The sequence below is a fragment of the Caloenas nicobarica genome, chromosome 10 (assembly GCF_036013445.1).
Source record: "Caloenas nicobarica isolate bCalNic1 chromosome 10, bCalNic1.hap1, whole genome shotgun sequence".
NCBI classification, from domain to species: domain Eukaryota; kingdom Metazoa; phylum Chordata; class Aves; order Columbiformes; family Columbidae; genus Caloenas; species Caloenas nicobarica.
In genome coordinates, this window is record NC_088254.1 from 9139512 (window position 1) to 9166243 (window position 26732).

The 26732-nt window shown below is 39.4% G+C and overlaps 2 protein-coding genes across 2 annotated transcripts in view; both read right to left on the reverse strand.

Annotated features, from left to right (window-relative positions):
- Window positions 1-310: 310 nt before the first annotated feature.
- Window positions 311-1583, reverse strand: POLR2M (RNA polymerase II subunit M). Its single transcript, XM_065641966.1, has 2 exons — window positions 1448-1583; window positions 311-743 (listed from the first exon to the last, which is right to left on the reverse strand). Exons 1-2 carry the CDS (start codon window positions 1537-1539, stop codon window positions 404-406), a joined length of 432 nt encoding a protein of 143 aa, XP_065498038.1. The 5' UTR covers window positions 1540-1583; the 3' UTR covers window positions 311-403.
- A 4364-nt stretch (window positions 1584-5947) lies between these two features.
- The window catches only part of MYZAP (myocardial zonula adherens protein), a 48559-nt gene continuing 27774 nt past the window's right edge, over window positions 5948-26732 (reverse strand). Inside the window, exons 10-13 of the mRNA XM_065641965.1 lie at window positions 24608-24713; window positions 11507-11590; window positions 10981-11081; window positions 5948-9500 (exon numbers count right to left, since the gene is read on the reverse strand). Coding sequence (XP_065498037.1) covers window positions 9395-9500; window positions 10981-11081; window positions 11507-11590; window positions 24608-24713 — 397 coding nt within the window. The 3' untranslated portion in view covers window positions 5948-9394. The remainder of the gene's footprint in view (window positions 9501-10980; window positions 11082-11506; window positions 11591-24607; window positions 24714-26732) is intronic.

Sequence of the window (26732 nt, forward strand, 5' to 3'; positions counted from 1 at the left end):
ATACAAATCAATTATTTCACAAAAGGTTTTTCTATCCCATAATACTTACACATTTGGTTTAAATTTGCTTTTTTTAATGACTGGGTTCTTGGCTCTAGACTCTAGAACTTCAAAATAATGTGGTGTCTTGGGGTGCAAGCTTCCAAAAATACGGCCCTTGCGTTGTTTAGCCACATTCTGCTCTTGTTTTGATACTTTTTCACCACTATTCCCATCTACAACTGTAACTTCTTGAAAGGCATCAACCAGTGTGTCTTTACTGTTGTCCGAAGCAGCTGTACTTTCTGTACCATCCCCAGGATTGCTCTGAGATACCTGCCGATCATTTTCCAGACAACTGCTCATGGCTGAATTGGAGACAACTTCTCAAAAAAGATTCTGATATTTTGTAACAGTCTTGTCTTTACTGTTTTTCCCGAGTCCTTTGATTTTTCAGAGTTGTACTTGTAACATCTTGCTCAATACATTCTGCCTCCTGCCCTTGGGACACAATCAAAGAAGCTTCTTTAATGTTGGAGTTTCCATTAAAGACTGAGGATTTTTCACAGTTTCGTGTGTCCTCATTTAGAATAACTTGATGTTTGCTTGTATTAATCTCCTCCTGTTTCACCTGAAACTCCAACCTGACAGCAGATAACAGCTCAGCCATCCTTGCTAGTTCTTCCTCTTGTAAAACGGCAAGCGTCAGCTTTTCAGCAAAATCAGAGATCTTACCCTTATCTGGAAGCCTAGCAATGAATTTCCTAGGACAGAAAACCAAAACAAAAGAGGGTATAAACAATCCTATTTCAATCTGATGTACAGAACTATTTTATTAGAATAGCTAATGTAGTAGGTGTCTCATTCTAACGTTGTTTCTTATTTACATCCTAGATCTCTGAAAAGTGTTAAGATGCAAAGGGCCTGCAGCTTCAGATGTATATTGTGATAAAGCAACTATTATGTTCTTATTGCTCAAAGATGTAACTGCTGCTCTGAAAAGTGCAATGTGTAAATATTTAGTATTTTCACTGATTTTTCTGTCCGCATTCCCAGAAATAGCCGCCCAGCGACGACAGCCCGCAGCCTGTGAACCCACACGGTGCATCGTCTGAGCGCTGTCCCGCGGCTGTGACCGGTCACAGAATCACAGAATGTCAGGAGTTGGAAGGGGCCTCGCAAGCTCATCCAGTCCAGCCCCCCGCCGGAGCAGGAACACCCAGACGAGGTTACACAGGAAGGCGTCCAGGCGGGTCCGCCGTCCAGGGGCCGCGCCAGAGCCGGCAGCCCCGCACCTCCCGCTCCGCCGCTGCTGTGGCAGAAGCCGGGAGGCCCCGGCGGTCCGCGCAGCTCCATGAGCCCCCAAAGGCGCTGAACAAGGGGAAGCGGGGCAGCCGCTGCCACCGCCGCCGGGACGGCGAAACGGGCGGCAGGCCCGACCCGCTCCTCGGCGCCCGCCTCTCCTCACCGGTCCGCCAGCAGCCGCTCCTGCCGCCGCAGCATCTCCCGCAGCTCGGGGAGGCTCCGGCCCCGCAGGCCGCCGCCGCCCGCCGCGGCCATGGCGCCCCGCGCCGCCTGTCAGCGGGGCAGCCGCCCGGGGCCGGCGGCGCCGCTTCCGCAGCAACCCGGAGGCCGCCATCTTGCCGGAAGCGACGGCAGCCGGCAGGGCCCGACTGGGTCGGAACGCGAAGCCGACACGGCCGCTCCTGAGCGGGGAGCCACCCCCGGCCGGGCTGGGCGAACGGGAGGAACGCCCGAGTGACGGGAGGGAGCGGGACGGGGAGTCACCCCAAGGGAAGGGCCTCGATAGCGACACGCGCGTCTAAAATAACGTCAGGCATTTGTTTTCTGTGGGCTCAGGCAGCTGTTGCAAAGGGCAGTGGGTGCGTTACGTGCAGCGTAATCCCCACATCACAAAATCCTTGCTATAGAAATTGAGTTTGATTCAAGAAACATCTTCACACTCGGCTGGCCATAAGAAGCTGCGCGGGGCAGAGGCACGTTGCTGTCCGACCCTATGTTCAAAAAGCAGCAAAAGCTTACATGTTGCTAACGTTAACTATTTTGCAATTTCAGAGATGAAAGCCATGCCATTTCCGTGTGTTTGAGCAGCTTTTAGCAGGGTATCACTTTCTATTTAGGACTCAGGGTTTAACTTTTAGAGAACTGTTAAAGTTTTCTTTACATGGTGTTTATTTTTAACGCGTTTACATGTGATACAGAGACTGAAGCTAAAAATTCAGGCTGTAATATAACATTGGCCTGCTTACTCTAAACTCTCCTAAGCGCCATGAGCTTTAGTGAGTCCATCTCATAGGAATAAGGTAGTTCCCAGGTGGCAGATGTCCGCCTTTTAAAGCTGATCCCAGGGGAGGTTTCTTGATGCAAGTAAGACTGAAGAGGCCCATTTCTCAGAGATTGTTATATCAACAGAGGGGTACCCCAGAGGGACCGGAGTGGGAAGCGTTTTAAGCTGGCTGCCCGCCCCTTGTTTGCTCAGCTGGAAGGTGGCTGGAAAGGCCGAGGGCCAGGGGAAATTAGATTAATCAAATAGGCAGCTACCCATGGAATAAATACCACGACCAGGGTGAGAAAAGCCAAGTTAAGGGACTAGCTGAAGAGACCACTTCACTGTCTGTTACATACAACCTGGATCACCTCCTGTGGAAGATCAGTCAGGGAGTTCTCACCAGGAGATCATTCACTGTTAGGGGACACAAGTTCTCTGAACTGCTGCCTCTGTAATGCAGGCCTGAGTAATGCCATCCATGTAACATTTCTGCATCTTGCAGAAGGAACACTTTATCTTGCTTTTAGGCTCTTCCTCTTGTGCAGGTTGGGGAAATTGGGAAGGCTGGGCATGGAAACAGCACCGCTCCTACCTGCCTGTAACCCAGAGTCTGGAAGGAACCATCTCATCAGACCATTGCTCCGCACTTACAGTTCAACTGCTGTTATTACATGTACAGAAGAGTAATACTGGTGTTTGCAGTGGGTTTCAGCTTATGTGCTAAACTGCATGAACACATAAAAATAGAGGAAAAAAACCCAAAGAGAATAAAGTCCTAATAACATGGCTTCTGGGAATCATGACTGACCATTCTGTAGCCTGGATGGGACACTGTTCACCAAGTCTGTATTTTTCCAGGGGCACTGGGAAGGAATATTGTTCATCTTTACAGTTTGGGAGTGTTAGGTTCTGGAATACCAGAGTCTTTACAGGTAACACACAGCTCCAGAATTATGAACACATAGCTGAAATTTGGAAGGTGCCAGAACAAATAAATTCTTGTTTATGGAGAGATGGGCAGCACCTAGATAAAATTCAATCTAAATTGTATCAATTTAGATACAAATGTGAAGAAGGAAAAATAGATTTAAGCTTTCTAAGTCTAGGAGCAGAAGTATATGGAACACTTGTGGGACCGAGGACAATTGCATACTTAGGCATTGCTTGCCCTGGGGCAAAATGCAGGTGTGTGGAAAAATCCCCACTAGCCACACTCTGAACATGAGTAATCAGCAATACCCACTGCAAGTTCAGCCTTAGGACTTCGCTGGTGCTTCTCTTGGGAGACTGATACACTGTCATTTTTTGTGGCACACAGCCATGTTTTCAGCATTTTCCTCAGAGCGTGCTTGGCCTTTTTGATTAGAGGATTTATTTTGTATCACTTTCTTTAATATTTTGATCAATATTAATGTGAGTTAAGCATATAACAAAACTGTGATTTGGTTTGTGGTTTTGGTTGGTTGGTTGGTTTGGGGTTTTTTAATGATTTCTTACATAACTTCCTCACTTAGGATATTATCTCAAGGGCTATTATAAGATACAGTTTTCAGTCAGTCTGTTTTTTGTCACTAGATATCTAGAGTTAAATATTAATTTATTCTGCAATAGCATGACTGGAATTACTAAGTAATTTAGTATTATTTCTAAAAGGCAATTAAATTATTAGAATGACAATGAAGGAAAAAAATCAGGTATTCTAACAAAAAAAGAATAAACCACATTAAAAAACAAACATCACAAAGATGTGACCCTGGAGTATTCACCTTCGTATATAGTGTAGCAAAAAAGAAAGGTATTCAAATAACTAAGTAACTTATTCTAATACAGATTTTTTAAATAGATCACACCCATTACAAGGAACATTGCAACAGACATTTATGTCTGAATTTTTAGTGTTTCTGTTTTATCAATGCCAGTTGCAACTCAGCTGATGTATTCTAGTCACATGACATTTCAGGGGAGATGGCCATGAAGTACAACTGGCTACATTTTTTCAGGTGAAAAAATTTCCTGTCAGAAATATCCGAGTCTGCCCAATATTTGCATTAAAACTAACATCCTTGCTGCTTTTCTGTTACAGGTATCATTTGTGTTGCCCTTTTCCCATTTCCTCGTTCTTCTTTTCACTTGGAAAAGGTGCAAAAGAGACTTTAGAAAGTAGGTTTTGAGGGGAAAAAACCTACTTTTACAGTTTCCCTGCTTCTAGGTGGAAATATTGTGGGGCAGGAGAGGAATCAAGCCACATGCACAAAATAAACCATCCCCAAAATAACAGAAAAAAAAGTATCAACAGTTGGAAAGAAAATGAATAATTTTAACTTTTCTTTTTTTTTTTTTTTAAAGAAAACTTTTTAAATTGGCATGATGCATCTTTGTAATAATTCCTTTTATTTTCTTTAATTCAAAGAAAATAACTCCTCCCTTAACTTTATTTCTTTAAAAAAGCCCCAAACACTTTAAAAGCAATCCTATATATGCTTATATTGATCAACATACTGGTTTATATATGAAAAGCAACTGTCAGATTATGGCAGTATGCCTACTCACCACACACACCTGTACAGAATATTGTCACCTCATAGATGGTCACTTCTACATATTTTCTTTTTAATCCACTAAGTCCCTTTTTCTTTTGAAAATTTTCACATACCTTTAGTTGTAGATGGCTGCTTTCACCTTGGTTTTTTGTGCTTCTTCCATGTTCTAGTGCTTCATGGAGGGCTGGAAAGGCCTTAACTCATTAGGTCTCTGAAGCACATTTCTTCTTTCACACATGCAAATAGCCCCAGGTGCTGAATGGGAATTAAATACAATGGAATAAAATAAAAGTGGAATGAAACTCTCAGCACAGGCATCTCCATTCTGTGGAGTAAGGACTTCCTGCACAGAATTACAGACTTAACAATGTGGAGAGATCTTACTTCTTACCTAATTTGCTCATCTGTCCATGTCTGAAATTCTTCAGATGTCAAAACAAGGACTTAAAGCCTCTCTGAAAAGCATTAGTATCCATCTCCCAGAATCCTATGTTGTAGGTTCAGCACTGAGCACTGCTGATCTCGACAAGATTTTATGAGGTCCCTTTGGGAATCTGTACTGAATATACATACAGAAGCGTTACTCAAGTGAAAAACTTCACCTTCTTCAGCTGAGCATTGCAAACCAGTTAACACTGTGATTGTCATGTTTGCATGACCTCTTCTTATTTAGTTGACATGTCGATTGCTTCATTGTGACAGTCTTGAAGATAAATCTCTATTATCAGTGAGTGGATATAAACTGTTAAAAAATAGATGGGCCATGGTCATCCCAATCTCATTGTGCTGAAGCCTGGAGACCATCATCCCAGAGGTATTCAGATGTTATCTGTGGGATCTGAAGCTGCTGGGTTTTTCAAGAGCTGCACTTCCTAGTTCTTGCTTGTCCTGTGCAAATCAATAGTTCTGTTTCATAAAAGAGTTCATCTACTTCTGTTACTTGGCTTTGAGAAGAGTCTTTAGCAAGGGAGTGTCTTCCTGTTCTCAAGAGCCCGTCTGCCAAAGGAAACACTGACAAGAACATCAAGGCTCCACAGGAACTGCTTGTGCATTCACACATGTTTTGAATAAACAAGATTCTGTAGTGTAAGAGTTTACAAGGTTTTAAGGTAAATTTATTTCTAAATAAATGTTGGCATAACAGAATAGAAAGTTTAAATACAGTATTTGTTGCAATTTATCCTTTTCAAGTCCTACATACAGGATGTATGAAAAGCATACAATGTAACTGCATTGTTTATACAGTATGTATGAAAACTGTATCCCAAAATACTTTCCAGAGTATCTGGAATAAATCACAAAAGAATACTTATCATGGTACAAATGTAGTCATACAATTGACTTACATTTAATGCACTTTCTGGGACCTATCTATATGGCTTTCATTGATGTTTACAGAAATTTTACTAGTTTCTAATGTTATAGTACTAATTAACTCAAATTGACAAAATTTATACTGAAGTTTTACCGTCTTTTCAGTCAGATTTGTTACTATCTATGCTAATTCATGTTGCTGCTGATTTGACTGGAAAGCTCTACATTTTCATGTAACACAATTATATAAATACTGTTCCTCTCCTGTTCTTCACACTTATCAAATTTAGACCAGTAGTCCAATCAAATGATGGTCATCTGTCTCATTACATGTCAAAATGCTCTTAAAATATAGTGCAGATGTCAATCCTTATTTGGGTTGGAAAAAAACATCAAATAGTCAAGACAGAATTTAGACAGAAAAATTCAACACCTGCCTGCAGTCTTGGTGAAGTCTTGAGCAGATGATCACCATTTTGCAAGTCTCGGGGTTAAACAGCTTGCAGTATTTTCAGAGAAGATCCTCAGGAGTGTATAAGAAGTAGAATGAATTTTCTTTTGAAGCCTATGTCAAATCAACATTTTTATACTTCATCTGTCCCTCTCCTATCATTCACTGAACACCTCACAGTCATCAGGTTCTGTTTTCTGAATTCTGGCCAAAACCAGAGGAAATAAGTATTTTTACTTATTCAAATTTGTCAGTTTATATCTTTTACAACAACATGCATTTCTTTTTATATATAAATAACACCTTCATCCAATCATCTTAAGTTTGAAGGTAACTTTCACAAACCAGGGTTCAGAATTAAATTCCTGAAATATAGAGGGAGTATTTGGGCACAAAAAAATGCTCAAAAGCATGAAATGAACTGAAGTTGTATCCGTAATGGGCATTAATATGGCCCATTGGGATTAGTTTTTAGCGTCTTTCTTGTCAAAAACAGATACTGTCCAAACATTTGCTGTTATCAACCACTAGAGGGAGACGGGATTACACAAGTACAAAGCTCATCCCTGAAATTTGAGTCATCTTTCGTGTTCATCAACATACACTTCCAATTTAAATGTTTTCCCACTTAAGAGTTTCACTTCATGATCTTAGTTGTTCATAACCACAATTCATTTAGCTATTGATCGAATTAATCATTATTTGGGAACTTGGCTCAGCAAACTCATTCTCCCAAATTCACTCAAGCACAAAAACCATTCAATCACAAATTCCCCCTTCTCTGTTAAGGCTACAGCTTCTTGCTCTGTCAGCTGCTTCCATGTCTTTGGTATTCAGGTACAAGACAATTCCTCTACTTTGCATAATGAGAAGAAGCTTTGTCTGAGGACTGTTTCTATAGTGAGCAGACTTAATCCTCAGGGACCTTCTCTTCAAGCCCTTTCCCACTCCAGAGGTTTTGCACCTCTTCTCTGGGAGAAGGTATTTACGCAAATGTATTTATTATTTTGAAAAGAAACACTGAGCAGCTGTTAATGTTTGCGACTACTATACCAGTGAAGACTACAGGCTTCCTTCACACAATAGATAATTTACCTTTTTGTTAAAGGCTTTGACTGCAATTATTTCTTGATTTTTATGCATAATACAATCCATAATATTGTCCTTGACTTTTTAGAAAGAATGACCATTTTAAGTTCTCAGGAGTTGAACATGTAATGAGGAAAAAAAAATAGCTTATGCACAAACAGAGGATGATCTGAGCACAAAAGCTGGAGAAGCTTGAGCTTTCCCATTTGATTTTGTATTTGCTTTGATTATATATAGCAATTCAGGCTCCTGCAAGATACTGGTACCACATAAAAATATCCTTCAGTCCATCCTCCAATACATATATAGTATATATATACATATATAGTAGTTAAATGGCAGAGCTGCAGAGTCACCAAAGTTCTCTAACAAATTCAGAAACCCATGAAATAACACAGGAACAAGATTTGGATTATGAGGTCAATATTATAATTTTAAATACAACTCTACTGCGTATACTTAATTTGAACAGACAGTACTGAACTTCAGAACTTGCATTAGACCAGAGATAAAAGCAATCACTTTGTGAAGCTCTGTGGCAAGGTGAGTACCTCCTGGGATTGACATTCAATGCAAGAACAATATTAATCATACAAAACATAAGTTGTTTGTTTTCTATAGCAGTTACTGTAATTAAAACAATGCCCTTCATTCATGTTAACAGAACTACAAGAAACTATTTGTAATTCATTTTAGTTCACTGAGACTTGGAGATCAAAACAAGATGTAAAAAAATACCCTATATATATATTTAAATAAGTTCAGTACTAGATGCAGTCATTCCTGCTGGTACTTTGAAGTCAAAGAGAAGATTTTAAGTGCTTGGGGGGGCGCAGGGGGTTGGTAGGGAAGAGTACTCAAAAATTAAAATCCTGATTCAGGATTGCTATTGCTGTAGGAATTGCAGGAACTGCTTTAGGTTGCTAGAGGGAAAATTGTGTTTAATGAAAATTCCTTCCTCTAATGGAAAAGTAAATTTTAAAAAGCGACAGGGATTTTTCTACACAATTACTATCGAATGTATCACCAATAGTCACTCTATCCCATGACTGAGGAAGTGCAAACCAGTGCCTCAGTCCAACAAAGCAAAATCCATTATAATCTGCTCTATTGCTTACTGTCTTCAGCAACAAACACAACATTCATCTGCATGTGTTGAGGGAATTGTTTGAAACAGCCCAGTTGCATCTCTCCCTCCCAGCAAAGAGTGCTGTTTACAAGTGAACTTTTTCCAGGTGAACAGAGCCCACAACTATACCAGGTCTCTACGACAGGTGTGAATAGCACTCACACTTTGTACCCAGACATAGGGAGAGCTTTCAGACTAATGCCCTCTACCAGTATCGTTTCAGATGCTGCTTCTAGTAGTATTGAAAATGAAATATATTAGAGCTTCATTGCACAAACAGAATTGCAACACAATTGAAGAAAACAACTGTACAGCTACACAACTCCTTCCTTACAGGCATTTGAAATGACACATTGCACTGGAGAACTTCTAAAGAAGCAATGTTGACTGCTGTTTCACTCATCCCGCTTCTTCCATATCCCCCTCACAGTTTACATCAGTAGTAACTTCAGATATGAAGTTACTAAAAAGCTGCTTTCAGGATAAATTTAGCAAGACTCCATGCTGCTGTTCTTCTCTATGACTTGATAAAAATTTATCTAATCAAGCTGCAAAGGCGCAAGATATTTGCTTGTATTTAGAAAGCACATTGACTTGAATGCTCAAGATGTACTGTTCTTTGTGTTAAATTCCAACACTCTCTTGAATGGGGTGTATGTCCTCACCGGCCGTGCACTTTCAGGAGATCTTCTGTTCTCAGTACTTGTACTGTTAAGGAGACAAGAAAAAGCTTACAGAGTTAATGTCAGAGTATCAGACAGCTAGCCTGGAAATGCCACAGCAATGAACTTGTGCCTTGTTAGTTATATTGGCAGGCTAAAATTAAACTATTTAGTGTGCTTGATATGTTCCATATTTCTTTTCTAATGCTGCAAATAATATTGCATAAAAACTCTGACAGATACTGACAAGTTTACAGGCAGGCGTCTGCTGGAGCTCATATTGGAATGTCCAGCAATACAGCTGCTAGGACTAAGGATCCTGCAACAATAAAGACAGAAGTATTATATTTAAGGACACAATTAATTGTGAAGAGTAATTCCATAAGATCCAAACTGTATAGGAGTAATTTTCTGCAGGGAGATAAACCTCAAAAATAGGAAAACTATCAGATGAGTAGGGGCTGTGGTAATATACAGAGGGTCCCCAGAGAGAACAAAGATAGGTTTCTGTTGGCACCCTGGGTGAAGAACACTGGTCTTGAGGTTTCAAAACTCATGCCATTAAAATATGCTCTAGGCTGAATGCTGAAATGAGTGTATTTTTATTTTTAAATTGGGAACAAAATTTTAGTTTGCATTGCAGCTTGCTGATTTCATATGCTAATTTACATTCCTCAAACTAAATTATTCCCTTTGCAGGGCAGTTAAGATGAACAAGTTTACTTGTTGGTAATAAAAGTAATGTGCAATGGTCCTCCTTACCTTACTATTTTGGTTTCTGTTTTGCCCTCTGCTGTTGTGACCTGGGGGGAAGACTGAAGTGCAAGTCCACAGCCTTCCTTCCAGGGCCCAGTGCAAGCCTGTTGCAGCGTTCAGGGCACAGATCAGGCAGGAGGGAAGGCCCGATGTCCAAATGTTTACAACGCCAGGCTACAGAGCCGCTGGCCACCACAGATCAGAGACAACCACTCCACTGCAGATGTGGTAATGATGCTGCACTGTTTTCTTGGCAATCTTCCATCTAGGGCTAGGATATCTCCAGAAATTGCTGCAGCCCTGAACCGTTACTGTTGGTGTTACCTGCCCTTTAAATTGGTCCAGGACGCATCTCCCAGGACACAAAGGATAAATCCTGCTTGATGCCCCAGCCTTAGGGCAGAGCTGTCCGTTGTCTTCTGCTGCACTGCCAGCAGTCACCTTTCATCAATATTTCCCATATTTCACAAAGTCAGATCTCTTGACTTCTTTACTCCCTGCTTAAATCATGTTACTGTAAATAAGTATTTGCCAAGGGTTTGCAATACATTTGCATCTTCAAAAACCAATTAAACAAACTAGCAAACAAACTACTCCATAAGTAATTGAAGTACACTCCATCTAGTAGATGTGCTCTTTTAAACTTCGGAAAACTTAGCAAAAGTCCACAATCCACTTCAACAGTTTATCAGCACAATGGTTTACTAATACAGCACCAATAAGGGACATTATGAAAAAGTTTCCTATGAACAAGCATAAAAAGTAAATACCTGTATGGAAGATCACATCCTACACCAGTATCTCTGGTTTCTACATTGGTCTTAGGTTGGCTTTCCATTAAGTAGTCCAATTTATCTTGTAATTCTTTATTCTGGAAAACAGTAGTTTTCATCACAAGCTTACTTTATTTAAGTTATGTTAATTAAACAAGGAAATAAAAGTGCACATTGGCTTATCCCCACAAGAAATTATGTAAAAGTGTTTATTGAGAAAATAAAGGTATCCTTAGTTTTGGGAAAAAAAAAAAAAACCAACAGTTTTATTCAGAAGCTTCTGTTTTAGATACTTATAGTACTGTTATAAAATTGTATGTTAAGACAGTTAGCATGAATATTGAGACTTTGTATTACATACATTCCTCATGTGACTAGTGTCATAACTTTGATTACCATACTGAAGAACAGCAAATACATGTAGTAAATATGCATCCAGATAACATCAGGTGACATCGGTTCAAATTTTTTTTGGTTTCATAAAATAATCACAATAATATAAACTCAAAAGGTAATACCTTACCTCGCATTCTAAGAAGGAGATTTTTTCTAAAAGCTGTATTATAAATAATTCCTTTTCTTTTACTTTCTTCTTTAGCATTTCAATCTGTGAAGAAAAATAAAGACATTTAGTCTAATGGGGATGGGAAGAGGAGGAAAAAGACCTAGATACCACAGGAAGAAAACATGTTTAATTTTATTGTTCAGCAACAATTGAATACCTATACATATTCATAAAATACTTTAATCCATGGATTAGCTACCATCCCATACAATTAGGATCTTCTATATAAAGACGATACACGTATACTAACATGGCTTTTAAGAATTTGAATTTCAGTTCTCTTTCCAAAAGAATACAAACATTGTCACGTAACAGAGCAACCTATGGAAAACTCCATCTCTGATTCAAAGGCCTTTTGCTGTAGTCAATTTTAACTACCCCCAAAAACATGTTGCACATTTGCTAGTTTCTTGAAGGTCTTATTTGTTCAGTTATTTCCTGGCATACTAGACTCTTTGAAAAAAAAGTGCATTTTCATTTTATACCTAGAGAATGAAAAGAAGTTATTTACAAACCTCCATGAAAATTAAAACAAAGTTAGCTGCACCAGAAGCATTGCATCTTCATACTGTTGTACATGGAACAGACGACCATCTTCCTCATATTCTGGGATTTCTGCTGCTTATAGAGCCATACAGGAACTTTTGCATTAAATCCTTCCCTGCTACCAGCACAAGCAAGTATGACCAGAAAACCTGCAATTTTATACCAATCCCTTGCTGCTGGCCCAAAGCTGTTCTGATTGTGTGGAAATGTCTTTCTAAACCTCCTAAAGCTACAGTTTTCCTCTTCCATTCTTCTGAACCCTTTGCTTACAGCAAGATTTGCTGTGTGAGGCTCACAGTGTTATCAGCAATAGTCTAAGAGACTCATTGCTTGGCACAGAGGTGAGTTCCTTTTGGCTGACTGCATTTAGGACGCAGGAGCACCTTGTGCAAACAAACCGAATTTTCTCCTCGAACCAAAGGTAAAGTGACTTGTTATTCTCTCTGAACCCCTGCTGACCACACCTACTAAAATAGTGGCTAACAAAAAGAGCAAAACAAAACAGCAGCTTAATAACAAATATAATTGTTCCTGGTTCCCCTGGAGGCAGTCCAGGTCATTACTCACAGACAGCTGCAGACGCACACGTCACAGGCACAGAAGACAAGGCGCTTCCTATACGTGCAGTTACAGTCTACTTCAGATACAGAAAGCAGCGTTACAAATATTTCTAAGGAGAATAATCAGAAGTACTTCGAGAGACCAGTTTGAGGGAGAAAAGGGATTCTGCATCATGTTTGCATGTAGAAAATGGGAGGGGAAGGATTTCCCACTGTGTCCTCTGGTGATTCTTGTCCTCCAGCAACAGCAATGAAAGCTGATAGCAGCAGATAATCTTTTTGCTCTTAGTGTTAAATGGTGTCAGGTCAGTAATTTTTCCAATTAAATTTCAATTCACCTTTCTTGAACAAGCCATTTTAGGTCAGACAACAAGAAAGTGAAAAACTAAACAGTGCGTTCTCTAAGGCAATTATCTCCACAATTCATTAAAGATCTAAAAAGTTTCTGATCTTATGCATGAAAGCAGAATCAGAAGTAAACCAAGCTAGTAAATGGATCGGCCATGTCACAAATGTAATGCCTGAGTCTGCCATGCTCTGCTTCTAGTAAAGTCTTTATTACTGTATATATAAAAAAGTGCACCCCTTCCAGCTATGGTAGATGAAGCAAGAAAGATATTCAAACTGCCATTACAGCACTAGAAAAGTGTGTATCCTGCGCATTCCTTCACATTCTTGGGCAATATGTCAACAGTGAAAACAAAAAATGGATTTATGCCTATAGCTTTTTTATCACGAGAAAACTATAAAAATACCTAGGTATAATAAAAAAATAGGTATTTTCTATAAAACTGCACATTAAGTGCGGTAGCTTTATTTTGTCAGGTTATTGATTGGCTGTGGGCTTCACTGATACAATTTTAAGGAAAAAAGTAAAACCTATTTATTAGTAAAAAATTCAGTGGACTTTTACTAAAGTGAATTCATTCTGTAGAACAGCCAAACTGAAATCAAGGAAAACTTGGGATAAATTAATTTTCCTGGCAGTCATTATGTTACATTGATATGCAAGAAAGACTATTTCTAAATACTTGAGTCACATTTCCCATGCCCTCTCACCTGTCACTTTTCAACTCGATATCTTAAAATTAATTTTGTGAAAAATAAAAACTCAAAACCACCATTGTAAAACTATTCAGCATGTCTGGAAACAATTATTAGTACAAATATTCACAACCTGCTGAAAGAGAATGATCAAATACTCAGAGGTACAATAATCAAAACAACAGCAGTACAATCACTCTTCCAAAAGTTTACTACTTGGTATTAGGAAACTAAATAGTTTCAACTAAAACATACAGAACTATGAAAAAAATGAAGGAAAACAAATACATAATTTAAACAAAAAAAATGAAAAGTTATAAAACTAACTCAATTTTAATTTAGCCTCCATGATCTTCCGTTATTACATCACATTGACAGAACGATCAGTTATTACTTGGAAAAGCTAAAACGTAAAATCTATACAGCATTTTGAGCTGAGCGGTTACAGAATGTGAGTGCTATCATCCACCTTTCTTAAAATAAGGTTATTTCCTTTTTCCTTGTTTCTTTTAAAGTGCATGTAAAAACTATTCATGCCATCTAAAGCTATTATAATTTCAGTTTTCAAATCACAGAAACACAAATGTTGTAGCATTTTCAGAAAATCATAGAACACATTTTGATCTTCATATTTAATTCCAATTTTGTTTAATAGTGCAACTAAATTAAGTCAGGTCTATCTTCACTGGTTCAACAGCTTCAGTCCTGCCAATAAGTTAAGCTTCAGGAAAGATAAACTGTTCTTTTAGGACTTTCAAGTGGGTCTTCTCTATTAAGATTCTGTTCTCCTACTATGCATACAAGGAAATAACTTTAACACCAGTAATCAGTATGAAACAAGATGACTGAAGCCAAGAATCTGATCAGGGGAGGGTTTTGCCCTGACAAATACCCATTCTTGTTATTGAAGATAATATGCCTCATCAGCTGCCTATTCTGGTTTTTACATCAAACACGAAATATTTCTGTTTCCAAATAAGCAACTGAATGATCTATTATCCAAAAGCAAGACCAAACTCTTGTGTTTCAAAGCCATTTACCTTAAATTATATTCACTCTATTATACAAATGTTTTAAGATGTGAATTAAACTGTGATGGTAACCATTATGTTTACCAGTATCATGTACAAATAGATTTAGTGTAAGTTAAAAATTAAACTTATATTTGCTTATTGTTCACATTGGCTACAGAAGAGACACAAGCTCCCTAAGTATGTTTTTGAGTTATTTTAACTAGAATAGTTGAAGGCAAAAATAACACCATGGACGCCTTAAAATCTAACAGAGAAAACAATGAAAAGGACCTTGACAAACAGCTTCCTCCCCTTCCCAAACACAAACCTGAACTCCAAAAAGACATTTTGTAATTTGGCAGGAATGTAACTGCTTCTGTTTTGGTTTGGTTTGGTTTTTTGTTTGGTTGGGTTTTTTTGTGTGTGGTGGGCTTTTTTTGGTGTGGGTTTTGGTTTGGTTTGGATTGGGGTTTTTTTGTGAGAATCTTCTGAGGACTGGCAGACTGAAGCATACATGACATTACTCCCTGCCTCCTTCTAACATGTTTACATAGTATCATTCAGAACCCATTAAAACAATCTACTTTGTCCCTCTGAAAAATTATGCCAGAATTTTAAAATACACCTTCACTTCTACAGTATGGAGAAGAGAAAATGTGGTACTGTATCACCACACACATGAAGTCTTAGTCTAGCAGTAAAACAGAATGACAGGATGGAATGATTAGACCATGCAGATTACAGATACAGTAAGGCTGTGAATTGGGTAGCATAAAACCTTTGGTGGATCTTCAGAACACTGTGAACTCAAAGACACAGCCACACAGGCCAAATACATTCCAGGAGAAATAAATTCAGCAGTGGCTAAAACGAGAGGCTGTTTCAGCGCCAGGAAAGGAGTCCTGTGGTCCATGCTTCCCAGGCGCAGCAGTGACCCTTTGAGGCCGCTGCAGAAGGACAGCAGGGCCAGAACGTAGCAGGGCACCCGTGTGACTCCCCGTGCTGCACCCCAGACACGTGGCCAACTAGTTGTCTCAGCAGCTACTGCAGTCCAAGGGCTGAAACAACCTCCGAAGTTGTGACACACCTTTAAACCTCCCCACAGGCCTGACATACATGACACATCCCACCACAGCAGTTTACTACAAAAAAGTTTATTTACTGAGTAAGGACTTGAGTACACATCACTTTATGCCACTAGCACCAGCAGTCAGCAAAACTGATTTGATTAACCCTTGAGGGGATATGTCACAGGAAACCAGGAAAAACAGGGACAACTTTAGGGGATTATATTAATGTATTACTATATTAAATAAAATGCAACCTTAATTCAATACATTTATAAAAGTCCAACTGCAGAAAGCAGAAGTGACAGTTTCCTTTGAGAGAGGAATGTAACGAGAACACTGGATCATACTGCTGATACTTGGGTGAAAGTCCTTAAAAATACAATTCATGCCTTGCTACTTAACGTCACTTTGATTTTTCCATAAAATTTTAGTTATGGCAAACTAAAATAAGATTATAACACAGCACCACAAACCTGTATTGCACAAATCCAAGTCTTGAGAGTGTCTTTGTTTCAAGGAGCTGCATAAAGCAAGAGGACAACTAGCAGGTGACAGGGCAATAGATTTTGACTTTTGGTTGAATATAAGGCATAGAGAAGGAAAGAAGAAGCAAGGCAGGTCAAACACAATACTGAACTGAGGGCCCAAGTTGTGGCCAGAAGCATTTAGGGTCAAGAAGGAATCAGTGCAAGCCAAAGACTCTCAGCTTCCATGGAGTGGTTCTTGGATCTGAGTCACTTCAGGACTGACTCCAGGACAAAATTATCACCAACATGTTCCTACGTTTTCTTTGCTCAGTGCACAAGGCCTATAATCCACCTCATCCTTGCTGTGTCTGCAGACTTCAGCATTTCAGCTCACTGCAAACTCAGCAACTTGCTCCCAAATCTGGCTTTTGCACAACTACTCTCTCAGATTTCTCCATCATTTTCTACAAGCACTATTCAGGTACATCCTTCAGCCTCATGTCTGAGGTGCCTAGATAGAATTTCCCTAGCACTTACCTCTTGACCTGACTTACACTGTTAGACTGATTAGCCATTCTTTTCCCTCCATGTTTCTACCAGTATTTCTACAACCTTCACATCCACATTATGCAGTCAAACAAAACTAGCAACCTACTTAGCAATGACCCACTCATTCCTTTCAGAACAGCTCTGCTAATAGTAAAAATGTGAATTTAGCAACCCTGGGCCACATCATCACCCTTTTTCCTATAATTTCATTCTCTCTTACCTCTCCCACCCCACTGTATTCATTGCTCCTGCTTTCCCTTCTCCTACTGGAAGACATCTCACTATTCCAAAATCCAGAAGGGAAGAGCTACAAGGCCCAGGCTACAGTTTGTAATTTATCTGGTCTGCCAGCAACTGAGGGGGCATCATGTGCTCTTAGGCCACCCCAGGGGCTGGGGAGCAGAGCGTGTTCCCTGCAGCGCTGTCACAAGGAGAGGTGAACTCCCTGGCCCAGTCACTCAGCACACACACGCTGCTCAGGAGCTCTGTGCCTGGTGACAGGCCAAAGCGGGGAGTGCATGCGAGCTCAGCCCTTTGGCCACCCCACTGCAATCCCTAGAATCTGGCTGTTGGGCACAGGAAGGGCACCTGATCTCTCCCCATTATGGCAGGATCCATGAATTTCCCTGCAGATTGTGTTGGGTGTGCAGCTTGCGTTTCACGTGCACATTGCAATTTCTAATGATCTGCACCAGCACATAAGGCCCCACATGCAAAGTGAATCACCCTGAATTTCTCCAGTGGCTCAGCATGAATATGGCCACAGCACTTCTTTTCAAGGTCTCTCCTCCTTGAGTCAGTCCTCTTGCTGTTACCACCTCTATGCTTTTGCCTCCTTCCGAAACCTTGAGGTCATTTCTCTCAAATTCCCTTAGCTTCCAGATTGTCACCTTATCTTGTAGCAACCCCCAGAAAATGCAGTTCTTCTTGTCCATTCCGTCAATGAAGATCTGTTTCTTTCTCACTATTGCACTTTCACAGAGTCTCCAATACATCTCCTTAAATACCAAACAAAATTGTCATGCTATTATACTTGAATGGACTGTGTAAATAAATTCTAGGAAGAGCTGCACTTCTGAATTTCTCTTGCTCCACCACACAACTAAACTTTGCTTCAGTAAGACAGAAAGCTAGATCTTTGAGTCAACAGCATTAAATTGATCTCATGGGTAGAACACCTAAGAACAGCCAAGAGGAGAACTGAGAGATCTAAAAGAATGAGTCTCTAAACAAAGAGATGCGAGTAGTGATATTTGAAGGAAAGTCAACAGAATTGCAAAGCTATTAAATCAGAAGGAAAAAGCATCTTAAGAGAGAATTAAAGTTGTTTTCAAATGTAGAGCCTTTATAAAGAAAGTCTGAAACAGCAAACTTTATTTTATTCTGTGTACTCAGACACAGTTCTGAAGGCTTGAAAAATACAGTGATCTATTGGATGGGAACAGATCCGGCTGTTAGGTAAACTCAGTCAAAATTTACCACTTGATATTATAATCCATTAGTTTAAAATATTTATCAGAGCATGACAGTGTTAATATATTTAAGTATTATATATTATTCAATCTTATTCATCTACCAGTAATAAATTGGGCATCTGTAACACTGATATAGAGACATGAACAAACTGGTCATTAGTATGACTAAACACAGGACAAACACATCCTATATGATACAAAACAAGACAGACAAGACGTTGCAACAGCAGCCTGAACTCTCAGAGGTACTTGCTGTACAAGGAGAACAAGATTTTGCTCAGTCCAATATTTCACTGGACCTTAAGTGGTATTTATCAGAGGGTAGACAAGAGTGCTGACATTTTTTCAGGGAACATAATACAGTAAGTAGGAGCGAGTACCTTCGCCTTTTAGTCCTCCTTAAATCACTTGAGCAACCCTCAATGCTTTTTATATTTTAAAACTCATATTGTATTTAAAGAAAAAGTAAGAACTGATTAAGTTAATATAGCAACTTAGAGACCTTCCTAAACTAACGAGTTGTATGACTACATTACACCACTCTTTGATGTACGTGTATTGGTAATGCAGGCTCGCAGTGCCTAGATGTCCTAATGAGTTATAAAATTTGGCATATTGTCTAACAGTTCAACCCACCTTATTAAGACCTTAGTAATGTGCGAGTTTGCTAATTAATGACTTGGCCAGGCAATTCCCAGCTGAAAGAGCTGATGCTATGCACGTACAAACACTCGTACCAAACAGCAGCAGCAATTCTACTTGTGCCAATAGATAAGCAATGTACGGCATTGCTCAAGTCCACTGAGGCACACCAAATGCTCCAATGGGCGTTGGTGAGTTATTTATGTGCTGCCGTTTATCTTCCTCCTACAAGCTCCCAAGGTGGCGCTCTCTTTCTACATTTGCTAGTTTGTTGTTGTTGTTGTTGTTTTGTTTTTACTGTAGGTACTAGGCAATGCAGATTTTGGTAAGTAAAAATTTGGCTTCTGTCTGTGGCTGGTAATTCCATCTTCTCATCCTCTATGCTTCTGTGTGTCTTCTTTAACTTGATCTAAAATTGAAACTGTGCTTCCATACTACAACTGAGATATTTTGCTATATATCTGGAGTTAGAGTATCTTGATACAGAGGTTTTCAGATGATTAGTAAGTCTTTGGTGGGAAAATTTCTTCTTTATTCCCCATTCATGCAATACAAAGCATCTTCTGTATTTGGGATATCATTTGCTCATTTGCACTTTGTCCTTTCATGCAAGCATCTTCCACAACAGAACAGGATACAGCTTCTCCCTTGTGTCTGGTCACCATTTATTATCCAACGAATCTGAGACTAAAGCTGGAGAACAGCTCATGGGCCATGACCTAGAGACAGTTCAATTCAGTAGTTAGGGGAATTTCATGTGAAATCTGAGTTCTGTAGATAATTTCTTGGCATGGAATCACATATCCTTTTCTCTTCTCAGTCCCCCTTCAGAACAGCTCCCTAAATCTGCATTGACTCACTTGCCATGCTTATAAAATGTACATGCCTATTTCCTTCCTTCTCCTGCTTCTCAACAATGAAACAATATTACATATAAAATAAGCTTATTGTGCCATGAAACTGCAAACCATTTCAATACCAATCGCACAAATCTCAAAACTAAAGCTCTCTTAAATCTCTCCACGTTTGAAATTGAGATCAAGCCAGGAAATACTTTTGTCACTGATTTAAAAATCAATGTTTTGTGTTTCATTTGAAGACTTTTAGCTGTATCTTACACTAAACTCTCTCTTATCTTGTACACTGTCACAGACAGGATAAACTCACTGACCATATTAAATGGCTAAATTAAAAAACAATCTTTCACTCCTCTCGCAGAACAACAGTAATTTCAACCCTGAAAGAAACAATGTGGTAGCAGCTTCCCATGCCCTCCCATAGCACCTCTGTGCCTGCATCTGCCTGCCCAGTTCCATCTCTGCATTGGAAACTCCTTAGTGGAAGGGCCTGAAGTTCGCATGCTTCCACCTTTCACACTGTGAGTGTCTCTGCAAATCCTTCCTCTCATCGAACTGGCTTTTTCCTGGCTTGTCTTTTAAAGTCTCTCTCTGGCCAGCCATACTTTAAGATGGCTACAAAGGTAAGGGTTAAAACAAACAAAGAACAAACAAAAACCCCAAACAAACAAATGTACACACAAAAACCACCACACACAACCCAAAACACACGCACACGCCAGTTTAATCTACCAATATTGATGTTCACTGATTTCACCACTGAGCTCTGGGCGACCCACTCTGGCCATCTGTCTCTTACTCCTTTTTTTGAAAGCTTGCTGTGTACAAATAGTGTGACAAAAGGGCTGGGTTTCTACACACCTGCCAAATGCAGGTCCCGCACTTCCAACTGCCAGCCCTACATGTAATATGTACTGCACTGAGATGGGAACAAATAGATTTATTTAACAAACAAGTTCAACACAGGGATAAATCTGTTAGCCTTAAATCATCTGCAATCTGTCTCTAACAAGAACATGAGACTTTAGGAGTATGCAGGATAACTTTCTGCTCAGCTGGTGCTCTACTGGGCTGCAATCTTGGCTCTCACAGCAGAGAAGCCCTATGAGGCTGAAAAATGGGCATGTGTGGGATCTAACACACAGAGATGTTGAAGGTCCAACTCCAGGAAACTTCATTTTATTTCTTCAATTTATTTTCTTCTGAAAGTTACTTTCCATGTACTTTTCTCCTGTTTAATTTATGACTGGTCTGACTAGGTCAGGTTGGAAAAGTTTCTATTGATGCCTGAGATGGAAGGATTTATTTTCAGAGGAAAAATTAGGAGCAAATTATTCCTTTGCTAAGGATATAAGCACACTGAACTGTGATTTTCGTTCTCTGCCTGGGCTCAATTCCACAGGTCACATATCTACTGCATTCAGTACCAACAGGATGGGTCCTGTGAAAAGGAAGGCTTTAATACTCTTTTCCTCCATGGCCTCCTACATTTGGTGCTTCTCTGCCAGCATCTCCTTTCATGCATGCCTAGATTAGGATTGACCACAGCCTCCTAACAAATTTTTGAATGCCACCAAAACAGCACTGGAGGTGTTGGAGCTGCCTACTGCATCACAAAACTTGACTATAAAGATTCTCTTTCACGTCTTCCTGACTGCTTGCTGTTCTTTTACAGAATGTCTTGCATATGTCACTTGATGAGCCATCATCTTTCCCTAAAAAGGCCTGAAGAGCAATCTGTTTTCTGATTTTTCATCCAGCAGATTCATCTCTGTACTCATCCAATTTTGAAAGTTCTCCATATGAGTTTGAAGCAGCATCTCTTGTTTGTTCAGCATCCCTTTGAAATAACATTCATTTCTGTAGTTGCACTTTGTCTTAATTGGAGTTGATAACAGCATAAACCCGTTGTGGTTTACACTGAAAGAATAAACCCCTCATTTATACTTCAGATCTATGTTTAAATATTCCAAAACTAACACTAAATAAAGGTCACCCTGTAGTCAAGCAAGCATAGGCTTAGCCATCATTCTCACCTAGTTCATGCAGTAGCTTTGTTTCAGCTTCTGACAAAAGCACTGCTGATAATTTTGAATATTTACTTTCTTTCGACTTCTCTTCTGAGTTTCCCATGTTAGCCTGTTCTCATTTATTCTCAGGCAACAGAGAAGCTAAGCTTTTCAGAAAGCAGGCTCTCTAGCTGCTTTGATCATTCTTTCTCTCTCAATTGTGTTATTTAAATGCAAGTTATTGATTATTATAATACCCTCATAAACTCTAAGATGGAATGTTCATTTACAGATACCAGCCATGAAAGTATTGCAATAACACATAACATGGCAGGTTTTCGTGACACTTTCAGAGATATTCCTAGCCATTACACTCTGCATTCGGTCAAATTTAATACAGGGAGGACATGCATTCATAGATACCCTGAAGAACACTTTTTCTGGGACTTAAATAGTAGCACAATTAGAACATGTTCCCTGCTTACTCTAGAAAGTATGTTTAGTGCTGCTGCTCACTAGTCTTTAGCTTAACTCCAGAACAGGCTCTTCAGATAGCATTCCTTTTCCACAGCCTACCTTTTAAGTATTTTTGTTGCTGCTTTCTCAGCTTCTACAGCATTGTTAGTAAGCGTTGCTTAAAGTGAGCCTAAAAATACTTTCCTAGTATTATTGCTTTTCTAATAATTATGTAGAGTAGAGCACAAAATCATGAAAAATATGACATCTGTGGATAGCTCAGGGCATACATATCTGAAATGCTTTTTATCTGCCTCCACGGTGGACAGCTACTCTTCTCTGTACTGTTAAACCGCCTTTAATTAAAACTCTCCTTTAATTAAAAGAGTCCAGTTTAAAACAGTGCATGCCAACTATATTGTAGATGTTTCCTCAAACACAGTACAAACACAAACCATGGATAGCACAGAATTCAAAAAACTTGAAGTGCCTAATGTATTTGGTACCATGTGGCCTATTAAACCTCTGTTACAGGAGTCTTTAGTTCACTCCAGGAAAGTGAATTAAAAGAAAAACTGAATCACAAAAGGACTAAAGGAGAGAACAAAAATATACTCCCTGTGGCTACATGGCAGTCAAGGATTTGTACAGAGATTTAATTGATTTTGAAATGCAGGTGGTCAGACATCAATTAAAAGTAGGCATATTTGACTGCTAAATAGTGACTTGGTTATCTGACGTTCTATTTGTTAAATAGAGTAACCAGAAAGTCTAGAAGGGCTTTCTGTGTATATAAAACACCAGCAGATACATTATAAGGAATCACCAAGCTAAACTCACCCATTAAACCTAATATTTATGAAATAATAATCACTGGCCCAAGCTTTATACATGTTTTTGCCAAAACACCTCATGGAACCGAAAGTATTTGTTACACCAGTGCAGCCCACTAGAGATCAAGTTACATCAAGCAGTTTAAAATATATTTAGTAATAAAGGGCAAAGTTTAGGCCACCTTCGTCTCATATATTACTAGAATCACCTCGGTTGCCACATGTATAACAAACTGACAAGTCCTTTAGAACTTTTGGTAAGACCAAAAAAAGCTCATAGTATGATGGCTGGTTTACAGAGATAAAAAACAGATTGAAGAATTGTTCCTATAATCCATTAATTCCATGGATCAGATTATTAGATTGGAGAAGTTTTCCTTAAATAGAATACCATGGTATAAAGATTGTTATCTCAGTTTTAGATTACCTGCTGTAATGCTTGAAAATAGTGAAAATGGAAAGCTGCATTAGAAACAAAACCTCAAGACTTTATACCAGTCTTCTAGAATGATGATATGACAGAAGAACTTTAATGCAGAGTTAGATACTTTTGCATCTCTCTGTGTAAAAGACACTTAGTATCACACATCTGATCATACAGCAGGACTACCTCAGAATCTTACAAAAGAAAATAGATATAGGTAAATAAATATCTATATATATAAAATACACCACTTCGATAAAAATGGAAAAACTCCATGTCTAATCAGAAATCCTCTTAATAGCACATTGTGAATGCAGAAAGAATGCTTTTGGTTAGAATGGTTTCCAAACATTTGGTTTTCTGAATGTGTGATGTCCAAATATAAATAAAAGGTATTTCATGAATGTCTATCCTCTGTGCAATAGCAGGGCTCAGTGTAATACTGCTGTCAGTCTGCTTTGTAAAGCTCCAATTTAAACTTAATTTACCTATTTCCCATGTCATTCATTCATCCACTTAGAGAAACAGAAATGTTTGCAATCGCAGCCTTCTGGCTGCAAAACAGTTTCTTGGCATGTATGTGGCCTGTAACTTAAAGCAGCTGTCCAGCAGAAAGCCACTTAAAATTTTACAGGAAATTATTTCAGCCAAGATGATGTCCCAAGACCAGGGTAAAAAAGATGAGTGGTGAAAAGCTGTATTTGCCCCCCTGTTTCTGTGAGGAACCACATAAAAAAAAAATAAAGGGCAGTTATTGCCTTCTCCTCCTGTACAGGAAGGAGACGCTCAATGACTAGTCTGCACTGTTTCTGCAATTACCCTCTGAATGCTTCAACTTAAGTTGCAAGTTGTATGTTGTATTTCCGGGACTACCACAAAGAGTTCCAGAATTAGGGTCAGCCTAAAGATCACAGTATATAACCCACAGCCACAGATTAAACTGCTTTCACCTGGTCTTCCTGCTTCACTAGCTCCAGATGCTTAACTCACATTCCACTGTGGTTGTCACCAAAGAGGCATAAGGAAATTGCACACAGACCAGAGCTCTCTGTGGATTATGTACTAGAAGAACCAGTGTTCCCCAAAGACTCTGAGTTGTTTTACTAGATCTCACCTCCTCAACCATGTGCTTGACTTTCTTCTGTTGGCAGTGGACCATATCATCCAGATGTTTGATTCGCTCTCTTAGGTTAGCTGCTACCTCCTCCAAATGCTGTGACCTAGAAGAACATGGAAGATTTAGGCATATCAGTGGGGACCTATGCAGTATAAACAAAACAAGAACAACCCTCACAATCACACCATAAATCAGGAAGACTAAGTCAAGAGGTAGGTAAGTCAAATTCCACTGAGAGATGTCAATTTGTCCAAAGTACATTTTAGTGGTAGTCTCTTAGTCAAAATGGCTGTCTCCACCCAAGTTAACTCACCTTTGTCTTGCATACTGGTGTGCTTACTCAGAGCCTGAAGTGCTGACAATTAAACAACGTGACAAAGCTTATCTCCTTAAGATGTCTGTTTTTCCTTGAAGTGAAAGGTACTTAGACAACTAGATCTTTATCATCAGAAAGACACATTTATCCTGACTTATTACCACCTGCAAACTTTTTAGAAATATATACTAAATAAAAGCCAGGAAGCACATCTGCTGGCATCCTTTTAAAAGCTCTCCTACTACAGGGAAGCCTCGAGTCAAGGATTTGTCATGGTTTCCAACAGCAGCACACTGCAGTAGTATTGACTCATCAACAGCAGGAATTGTCGTAGATGTTTGTATGTACGACTTTAGATACATTCTGCATTTCTTCAAATCTGTTTAACACAGAAATTGAATGCTCACAGAACTCCTGCTACAAGTTGGTTTGACAGCTTGCCAGAAAAGTAGTTTTAGAATATGCAAAGAAACAGGGGGGAAACTTTTTAATAAGTTTGCAGCATGCTGGCCATGGAAGTCTTCATTTTTATCTGAATGTACAATTCTTTAAATTCTTCAAAGAATGCAATTGCTTGCTTACAAAATAAACTTCTGTACTCCTAGCTTCAGGAGCGGACAGAATTTGAGAAGTGGAGGAGGGGAATCAAAAACAAAAAGTCTTTTTTTACTTGTTCTGTCTGTGAACAGCAGAAGAAACTGTTAAAGCTGCAAACAGAATAACCATTCTAAGGCAAAGCAGCAGATGGCAAACTGTATGCCATGACTCCAATCAATGACTGAATTGTATGCTGCTTCCTCCCAGAAAGAGTCTCCATTAAGTGAAGTACTCTACAGAACTGTAACTGCGGCACTTTGACAATGACTCAAGAAAAATCAAGGCATTGCGCAGGTTTTTCAATCCTGCATATTAAGGTCTCACAGGAACAGCAATTTACATTTTGATTGCAATTGTAGCACATATTTGGCCTCTCATTGAAAGATGCAGAATTTTAAGCAGTGACAGAAGCAGAGCAATGGAACAGAGGTCCTTCCTCAGGTGGAGCTCAAGAGTCTGGTCCGGTACAGACAGGTAAAAAGAGCTTAAGAACAGACTTCAGCCTCTGAACACAGATTAATTGCTTGCATCGCAGAGACTGCAACTGCGTGCCTCCTTGCATTGCTCAAATTCCTGTCTGAATATTGCCTTTACCCTTTTTACTGCAGCATAACTTCATGCTGAGTGGACAGAGCAGGATTCACTGAGGTGAGAAGAGTACCTGCTATCCAGAGGTAAAGGAATAAAGACATTATATTTCATCTCCATATTCTATGTTGTATTTGACGTCTGTTCACTTTAAATTATTATCTTAACAGGCTGCTGTGAAAAGCTGTTATTACCCTGAAACAAGATAAGCTGGTCACAGACCAATACAACTAGGCAGTGAGATGCTCTCGGCAGGGACCTCCTTTTATGTTTATGCTTCCTACAGAACCATGGGATGCCAAAACCTTAAAACTGAATTTCTGGGTGCCATAGAAATATAACTAATAATCAAGTACAATTATTCCGTCTCTGCTTATAATTCATCTTTACCCACTCAGGTAGTCTCATATAAACCTTTGAGTGGCAGATGCAATTTTCACTCCAATGGCAGTTATGCCATTTCAGTGCTGGATATATTTCTCCTGAAACTTTGCCTCTGGCTTTGCTTGAAGCTTTCTTTTGCATGGTCATGATGCTCCGCCAGTGTCAAAGAAGTAGTAATGGATGTACATGCCACCTGTGGGCAGAAACAGCACATCTAAGTGCTACCACACCACTAGA